Source organism: Sinocyclocheilus anshuiensis, unplaced genomic scaffold, assembly GCF_001515605.1.
Source record: "Sinocyclocheilus anshuiensis isolate Anshui unplaced genomic scaffold, SAMN03320099.WGS_v1.1 scaffold2260, whole genome shotgun sequence".
NCBI classification, from domain to species: domain Eukaryota; kingdom Metazoa; phylum Chordata; class Actinopteri; order Cypriniformes; family Cyprinidae; genus Sinocyclocheilus; species Sinocyclocheilus anshuiensis.
The window spans coordinates 319,703-328,633 of NW_015547625.1; the positions used below are offsets into that span (position 1 = coordinate 319,703).

An 8,931-nucleotide genomic window follows, 5' to 3' on the forward strand; every position below is an offset into this window, starting at 1 on the left:
ATTAAACAAAACAAAATATTACCAAAGGAGTACATTATTAAATTCCTGGAAATACTGTCTGAGTTGGAGTCCCCTCAAGACCCAATAAATGTGGGATTGGTCTGGGTCTTATTACTTGGGTCTTCCGGTTGGGGGCTCAAAACTTGGTCTGGGTCTTGGCAAAGGGTCTCAGTCATGACCACAGTCAATTCAACACTGCACAAATTGGCTCAGTGCTGCAATAAATTCAGTGTTTTTCTGAGTAAGTTTCAGTTTGTTAAAATAGCCAGGTCTTGGTCTGAGTTTAGGTCCAGGTCTTAAGGGTCTTGGTCTGGATCTTGGAGGGTTTGGTCTTGACTCCAACTCAAAGGCTAGTTCTGAAGGCCGGTTCACACCAACAATGATCGGCACAAAAGTCTGGTCTGACTTTCTCAAAAAAAAAAAAAAAAAAAAACTGAAGACAGGCTGAATCAAAATACTAATTCACCTTCAGTCAGTAGGTGGCGCTTATGGAAAAACTAAAATACCCAGCTTTTTCACTGTTTCCATTCAAAATATTCAGTTTGAGTGTACCACAAAGTACTAATTCAATATAACAGCAGCAGCTTTGGGCATGTGACTAAAAGCACTAATCTTATTAGTTGACCAGTCTTTTTTTTCTGCAATGTGCAGGAAAAGAGATTAGAACGCCTCTCTATAAACAGAATCTGTTGCACTGACAGCATGCAAATGTTTGTAGCAGTCTGAAGCGATTCAAATAAAAATGTTCAACCACAACAAACATTCATCTTGGTGTGAACAGGCCTTGAGACAGTCTGATCTCCTCATATAAAACCATGGACAAATGCAGACTTTAAAATTAACTCTGTCAGTTTGTACTGTACCTTAACCTTTTCAGCATTCTTTTCCCACAAGCTGAGACAATAATTAGTCAACAACAGGGGTGAATGTGAAATCGCCATCACCATGGTCACAAATCCACCACCAAATTTTTGCACTAGTCCATATTACACAATAAAGGCACGTCAATAAAAAGTAAGGCTGCTTGTAACAAGTTTTGCTTGCCACGGTCCAGTTTAAAGATCCAGTTGAACTCCATTTGAAAAGTCTTTATCAGTGGAGACTGACGGCTACATCATTGCACATTAATGCCTTTGTACTCAATACAAAGTTGTTGCTTATTTTCTGAAAGAAAGCCACCATAAATCAGTTAATTTTCATTGTGCCTCTGTGTCAACAATTTATCCCCCAAAGCAAAACCAGACGTGTTCACTGGAACCTTCCCCCTGAGGTGTTTGTAGCTGGTGAGTTTAGATAAAGATACTCCTAATGGCATACGAGTCTCAACCCGTCTATGAGGAGACGGAGACTTTGTTTGAGAAGCCCGATGAGCGGGAGAGAGTGATTGAGAGTGCGTGAGCCGCTGAGCGTGTGTTTTGCCGGTTCGCAGTCCTTCTATCGTATAGGTGAGGCTTTGTCTTCTAGGGGACCGGCCAGAGCGGTTTAGATTTTGCTGGCCTGATCCATTTGAGGGGAGGTCAGCATACACCTCCCCCTGCCAGTACCTGTGGCCCCCGATCACATGGCCGCTGCTTTTAGGAGGTCTATGGAAAACTCCAGGTTTAGCAATCACCACTTTGGCCCGGCCATAAGTGTCTCGAACAGCTGACCTGGAAACCATCTTGTAAAGCTGAAAGGGAGGAATATGTATGTGAGAAAGAAAAAGGATAAAACACCTTCAGGCATGATTTCAAATGTTTCAACAAACTAAAAACTGTTCTGATGAATTTTTCAATATGAACTCAGAAAACAAAAAGTAATGTTGGTTGATCTGTATCTTGGCAGGTAATCGTGCAGAGGTCTCTGTCAGCCAAGAATCTGAGTCACGCCAAAGGGGCGTCAATCTTTGCCAGCTATCTCAAGATGCTTCCCATGATCTTCATCATCCTACCTGGCATGATCAGCAGGGCACTCTACCCAGGTACTACACACACGCTCCAGCTGCTGTATCCGCTAGTGCTGCAAAAATTCATTGCCATGTCATCTTTTGTGCAAGCTTTGTCACATTTTAAAAGCCTATACCTATAGAAAATGGGGTCATACCAGCTTAAAGTGGTCAAGCTGGTTTTTGGTAAATGGTAGCTGGTTAGTTGCTGGTCCAAAGTGGATTACCAGACCTAATCAAGCTTGACTAAGTTGGACTACACTATTCTACATCAGCAAATACACAAAAACCAGATACAACCTTAAGCAGCGTAGTTTTATACCCAAATAAATATTAATACTACACATCATACTTAACTGAAGCATTTTATTCAAACATTAGATATGATAGAAACAGTATGAAACAAGACTAAACGATGGCATTATAAGCAAAGATTTGTAAGAACAGTCCCACTTTATTAGGTGGCCTTATGTACTTACATTTAAATTAATCATTTGATACAATGCACTTATTGTGTACATACATGCTTTTACATTGTACTTATATTTTAAAAATACCTGCATGTAATTACATCTGTAATTATTTTTATAATTGCACTGTTGACCCATCCCTTACACCCATCTTTAACCCTACCCATACCACCAAACCTGTCCCTAACCTTAAGTGTTTTGCAATACAATATGACCACAATAAGTTGATGTAAGTATTTAGCAGTTAAGGCCACCTAATATAAAGTGGGACTGTAAGAACTATGCAATAAAAGTAGGGATGTTAAATATCCAGTATTAAAATTCTGTCCAACTGTTTCACTGATAAACAATAATTAACTGATATTAAACAATTTTAGGCAAGTTAGTTCTAACATACATTTATACTGTATGTTAAAATGAACTTGCCTAAATTTGTAACATCTTGTAACATTTTGTGATTTGAGCAGAATCTAAATAATTTTTGTAAAAAATTTTGTAACAGGGAAAAGGAGCAAGCACAATTAAATATCCAATAATGGCCAATACATACAATATCCATAAAATGTTTAAAAGTATGTAGATACAGTATATTGACTTATAGCTGATATATATATTATTCCTAAACAAAAGTTTCCTGACACCTCAAATATTTTAGTCCGAGCCACATGTATTACTTTTTCCATTGGGAAATCCCACCAAAATGAGGATCTGACAAACCCTAATAACATGCTATTTTTCAACTCTCATCTGATACGCAGCTTCATTTACATTTTCCCCTTCTCCCACCACCCACTACCCCCATACATGTGTTTTAGCACTTATACAGGTTCAGGCGTGCTGGAAATGTCAACAGAATCCGGGAACACACACCGGCACGCCCTTGTGCGTTCCATAACACACACGCCTGGCTTCTTTTCATCTACTTGAGACACTCCCAGGTTTATAGACTGGTAGAGTGAAGAGCCAAATCTGAAAAAAAGCACTTTCACATTCAGTCACACTAAATCAAAGTCCAACCTACCTTTGTTTTATCTCTGTTCTGCATGTTCAGTAGATTTTTCTCAGCAGTGTTTTGTTCGACATCATCCGATCGCAAGTCCAGCATGGATTGAGAGAAACGTGCCATCACGTTAAGCGCATCAGGGCTGTGGTCTCCAACACGACCGGAACCCGTTAACCTTCCGTTAGGGAGTTTGTCACTACTGTCAGAGTCAGTATATTCATAGTATTCATCTGATGTTGTGGAATTCTCATCTTTATCCTTTAATGAATGTGCACAGGTGACAGCGGTGCTGTCAGCATCATTGTCGTGAGTGTCCATGTTTGCATCCTTTGTCTGGTTTTCATCCCGTCTGACCAAAGTGACCTCTGCGTCTCCAGAGCCCTCCGGTCTATTAACCACCAACTGAAGGGTGCGTGGCTTGGGCACAGGCATTTCTAAAGTCTGTTTGACTTCTGTTGATTCAGGGTTGGACTGCTGCTCTTGTGGAGGAGGGTTGGGTTTGGGTTCTTCTTTCTGGATCGGAGAGCTTGGCGAATCGGATGTATTGGCTGGTGTATCTTGATTAGCATTGCTAGAATCAGTCTCCGGCTGAGTTTGGGTGCTTAATTGAGCATTTGCATCTACAGTATCTGTTTTAGACAATTGTGTTGTTTTAGGACGAGGACTTGCCTTATCTGGTAGCGGTTCCTCAGGTGGGGCAGTGAAAGGGTCTTTAAAACGTATTGCTTTAGATATTTCGAACATTTGTGAGCGCATTAAATGCACCGGCGCTGGCTTGCTTGTATCACGGATATTAATAAACCCAATAACATCACTGGGTGGGTCTGGCTCAGGCCAGGTGGGCAAGTAGGGAATGAGATCTGCCTTTAGCAGACCTACAAGTCCTGGGTGCATTTGCGGTGCTTCTATCAACGCCCGTTGAGGCTTGGGAATCAGGACCATAGGATTTTTAGAGTTACTGTTCTTGGCACTAGCCTTGTCTGAAGACGCTTTGCTTGCTGAATCTATATTAAGTAATGCATATTTGGGGTTAATTAGTTTTCTTGCAACAGTTACAGGAACAGGGGGAGGAACAGCGATTGGGGCAGGGTCAGGCTCTGGAGGGTCCGCCAATGGGATCTTGGTTAGATTGACTCCACGAGAGTTAAGGTATAGTTCGCGGAACTGCTTGTCAAAAGTTTCAACAGCCTGTCCCGTCAGCACTGTAATGACGTTGCGGTCCAAACGAGAAGCTGTCCATGTAAAACTGAAACATAAAGATGCTGCAAGTCAGAAAAGAGAATAAACAAATAACATGCACAGCACAATCACATAAAATGTCATTTAAACTAGCAAATCAAAATATCTTAGAGTGTGTTACCACCACTGTTGAGGTGATGGCATGTTTTTCAGTTGTGTGACAATAGCTCACTCACCAGCTTTTTTGTTCTCGTTTTGTCTGTTTACACTTCCCTTTTCTTTTGGTATTCTGGCATTTCATGCCATATGATTGGTTTATTAGGTCTGTCTTGTGATTTGATTATTGTTTGACTAGTCTTTTTTTTATTCAGCTTCTAGTTTGATTGTTTTGATACCATGTTACGTCCTGGTAAATTATTATCTTTTAATTTGCCATTGTGTATTGAATGTTTTCCCATGTTCTCTATTAGATGTTTGGGTGAGATTAGTGATGTTTCTAGTTTAGTTAAGACTGTTCCTGCTTTGAGTTTATGGTTCTTGAAAGATTCTCTTACCCATACCGAATTGAACTTGCAATTTACAAGACAAACAGTTTTTACTAACATTTATGAAACACTGTTTCATGTATATGTACAAACACATTTAAGCACACAAAACAAACCTGTATGATCCGGACACAGCACGGTCTCCATCCACAAACATGAATTTCTGACTCAACGAGCCATGCACCTTCTGAGCTGAGCATGTAAAGAATGCGGCACCACCGATGCATCGCACCCGAAGATGCTACAAACACAAATTGTTATTCATACACTAACACACACACAATCTACATATTTTCTCATTTTAAGAAAAGTCTACAAAACAGACATTAATGCATGTGTCTTCTACTCACATTGAGGTGTCCTCTGTGCATGTTGGCTCTCTCACACATATGTAGGAAGTGCTGTATAGCTGCAATATCTATAATAATGTATATAGCTACTTTCTTTTTAAATCCAGCCTCTATTAGATCCTTGAAAATGTCAACGTCTGTGAAAACATCCATTACCACAGCAATCATCTGCAAAAACACAAATGGTTTTGTATTATTTATCGGTGTACAAATGATTATACACACAAAGGTCATATTCCAATTCCAATTATATTGTAAGCATGGAGTAAGTTCTCTTTATTAAGAAGACAACATGATGACACAAAACAACTCCTACACACCCTTAATCTGTTGTACTACACCTATTGAGACCCATATCTCGTTATAAGCTCTCATTGTGTGAAAAGTCTTCAGATAAAGGAATCTCTTTGATTGAGAGTGTGTGTGTGTGTGTGTGTGTGTGTGTGTGTGTGTGTGCGTGTGTGTGTGTGTGCGTGTGTGTGTGTGTCTGTCTTAAAGTGAGAGGGGGAGGAAGGGAATTTCTGCCGGTATGTGTCACGGGCCGAACTGCTGGGTTTAAGCAAGTTCTAACAAGACAAATGAGTCAGTTGGAAACCAGTAAGATTGTGAAACGTGATGGATATTTGGACATTTAACATGTTTCATTTATTTTCGGCTGAACTCAATTCATTCCTAACAATTCCAGGTTATCGTTTTAAAAATTAATCAGCTTACAGGAGAAGAGTTGTATTGAATAGTGAGTGTTGACATTGATTATTACCATTCAAAAAATTAAAATTATAACTTTGTAATGTAAGATGATGTAAAATGTAAGATGAGTATTTAGCATATTAAAGACAAATATTAAAGAGCCAAACCATGATTATTATTTAGCAACTTAAAATAGTTTAAAGGGGTCATATGATGCGATTTCAATTTTTCCTTTCTCTTTGGAGTGTTACAAGCTGTTGGTGCATAAAGAAGATCTGTAACCAAAAAATGTTTTACAGTGAAAGAACTTTTTGAGGTCCACAATTAAATTGTATTATTGTTCATTGCACTTATAAGCTGTTCTGAAGAAACTATTATGATGAAACATCAAGAAATTAATGTTCATTTTCCATAAGTTCAGAAATGTTTTCCAAGAACGTTTCAGACATAGATATGTGTGGTTTCTGTAACCATAAGACACTAGACTACAAGTTTGTCAGGATCTGAGAACAGAAATCGCTTTCCACCTGATGTAACCATAGCAACCGACGGCTGCTTCAGCGTAAGTTTTGGACGACACGCTGTCAAAATAAGTGAACGCTGTCATCATTTAACAATTTAGTATAGTTTTACATATCACAAATCTGAAACCAAATCTCTTGTGGTTAAAAGAGTTGACATTTGCCTAACTGCACTAAAAGAAAAGGAAAACTGGGTTGCGTTCACGATTTTGCACCATACTTCTTTAAAAAAAAATCGATCTTTTGAAAGTCACAGAAGAGCCTACATAAAGAACCGGGTAAGAACGGTTCTTTTTGAGAGTGTACAGCGTTTCTGTGGCTGACTGACCATACAATCGTCCTTTTTAAGTTTCTCTAGATTACCCACCTTCTGTGCTTGCGCGATGGCCTTTCTCACAACCTCTTTTATATGCGTCGTCTGTCCGTCCACTGGCGGTTGCGTGAACACATTGACGCGCGTCACTCCGCGGTAAGAACTGCAGTCTGGCCATCCGAGGTCCAGATTCGGTATGGAGGTATCAGAGCGGTCCGGCCAATACTGCAATGAAATCGCACCGTCCTCTCCCTCTGTCGTACCATCTGGTTTTTGATGCTCAGAACCGGGTTTATAATCTTCTATGCTCCGACGCAACCACTCGAGTTCGGGTTCCGACAGGAAAGGACGCAGCTCGTGCTCTTTCACATGGGCGTCAAACGCGTCGCGTCCTTTCGTAATAAGCGCTTCAAGCGCGAGCCGCTGATCCTCGCTGTAAAAAAACTCTGGTTTGGATTCATTCAGACGCCAGTTCACATGATTGTCATCAAGACACTGAACCTGAGAGAGAGCCATCGCGTTTCCACACACAAACCGAATTAAAGCGGGTTCTTATTTCTTCTCGTTATTATTATTTAAGTGTCACTATAATCCCAGAAAAGTATAAAAACTCTTAGTAAAGGTTGTTAACTACTAGAAAACTCCTTTTGCAATCGAGGTAAAGGGTTTCCATGGTAAAGTGAGACCTGGCGATTCAATCGATTTTTTTCTTGTCAAAAATAAAGCGGCTCAGCGATAACTTGCGCACCAAAAAGCTCGTTTTTTTCATAAAAATAAAGGCGATATTGTTTCTTAAAGTTATAAAAGATGCCTCATATGTTATTTGATCATGTTCCCCGAGCAGAGTCCTACTTCAGTACAGGACGCAGTTGACCGCTGAGCCGGAGATCATCTTTCAGTTAACCAACAGGTAGAATTGAACAAAAGCATCTCCACAGGCACTAGTGATTAGACACACCTCAGTCACCTGACCGGGAGGGGCAAACACACACACACACACACACACACATACATACGCGCAACAGACTGCAGCCAAACCGACTGGATTCGAGTTTAGGGTCTTCCACAAAAGCATGAACCCTGGAAACCTCCGACGCCGACGAAAAACAAGCTTCCGGATTGTTCACCAGAGTGTTGCAAGTTAAACAAAACTTTTTTCCACGTCTCCCGATATAAATAATGTCCTGAGTTTGTTGTCCAGTAAAGTCCTGTGGGGTTTTGTGTTACTTTGCCCTACTTCTGTGGCGCTGGAAAGAGGAAGAGGCTGGCTGTCTGGTTGCATGAGCGCCGATGACGCGGCGTGCAGCCGAATGTTACACGGTTGAGTCAACAGTTACGTGGGTTTGGGCGGGGTATCCGGGAAGAAAAAAGTTGCAGGAAACCAAAGAAGGTAAAAGAAACACTTCCTATTTCCTCCCCCTGACTTTGTATAAGTAGGCAGACACTTAAATTGACTCCTGGGGCTAGTTCTGCCACAAGAACTTTATTCTTAATCCATTTGCATTAATGTGCATTTTTTTCTTCTAGCAATGGTTTTATATATCCTGCTATCCAGACAGTTAACTACAGCTTCTGTTTGATATATTTGATAGTTTGATATAGGATTTGTATGTTACTATTTCCATTTTCATTAATGATTGTCACTGATTATTTAGTATCAGTTTGTTTTTTTAATCTTATTATTATTATTATTATTATACTTATTAATTAGGCCAGGGATTCTTAAATTATTTTGGCAGCTGGACCCCTTTAACCTAGAGTATTTACCTGAGATTTTAAGATAATATTTCAATATTTGTACAGTAATTTTGCATATCCATGGTTTTCTGATGGTTAATGATAATAATATGCAGATAAATAAACAGGCCTTCTTGAAGCATCTTGGAGACGTTGTCACAGTTCTTCTGGATTTAGTCTGTCTCAGTTTGTTCTGTTT

The 8,931-nt window shown here is 40.0% G+C and overlaps 1 protein-coding gene across 2 annotated transcripts; it reads right to left on the bottom strand.

Annotated features, from left to right (window-relative positions):
• Nucleotides 1-624: 624 nt before the first annotated feature.
• LOC107701784 (protein FAM83G-like) lies at nt 625-8,379 on the bottom strand. 2 transcript variants are annotated; one of them, XR_001635684.1, is made up of 6 exons: nt 7,050-8,379; nt 5,472-5,639; nt 5,238-5,362; nt 3,416-4,643; nt 1,931-1,998; nt 1,612-1,669 (listed from the first exon to the last, which is right to left on the bottom strand). XR_001635684.1 is itself a non-coding variant. In XM_016503892.1 (5 exons), exons 1-5 carry the CDS (start codon nt 7,509-7,511, stop codon nt 1,190-1,192), a joined length of 2,463 nt encoding a protein of 820 aa, XP_016359378.1. In that variant the 5' UTR covers nt 7,512-8,379; the 3' UTR covers nt 625-1,189. The 2 variants fall into 2 exon arrangements, 1 of the variants encoding a protein (XP_016359378.1); XM_016503892.1 differs by lacking the exon at nt 1,931-1,998 and having other exon boundaries at nt 625-1,669.
• Nucleotides 8,380-8,931: the final 552 nt, after the last annotated feature.

Coding starts and splice junctions, on each gene's coding strand:
- LOC107701784 (XM_016503892.1), bottom strand. CDS start 7,511: ATGGCTCTCTCTCAGGTTCAGTGTCTTGATGACAATCATGTGAACTGG. Junction 5,363..5,471: donor TGCACAGAGGACACCTCAAT/GTGAGTAGAAGA, acceptor TTGTGTTTGTAG/CATCTTCGGGTGCGATGCAT. Junction 1,670..3,415: donor AGAACAGAGATAAAACAAAG/GTAGGTTGGACT, acceptor CCTCCCTTTCAG/CTTTACAAGATGGTTTCCAG.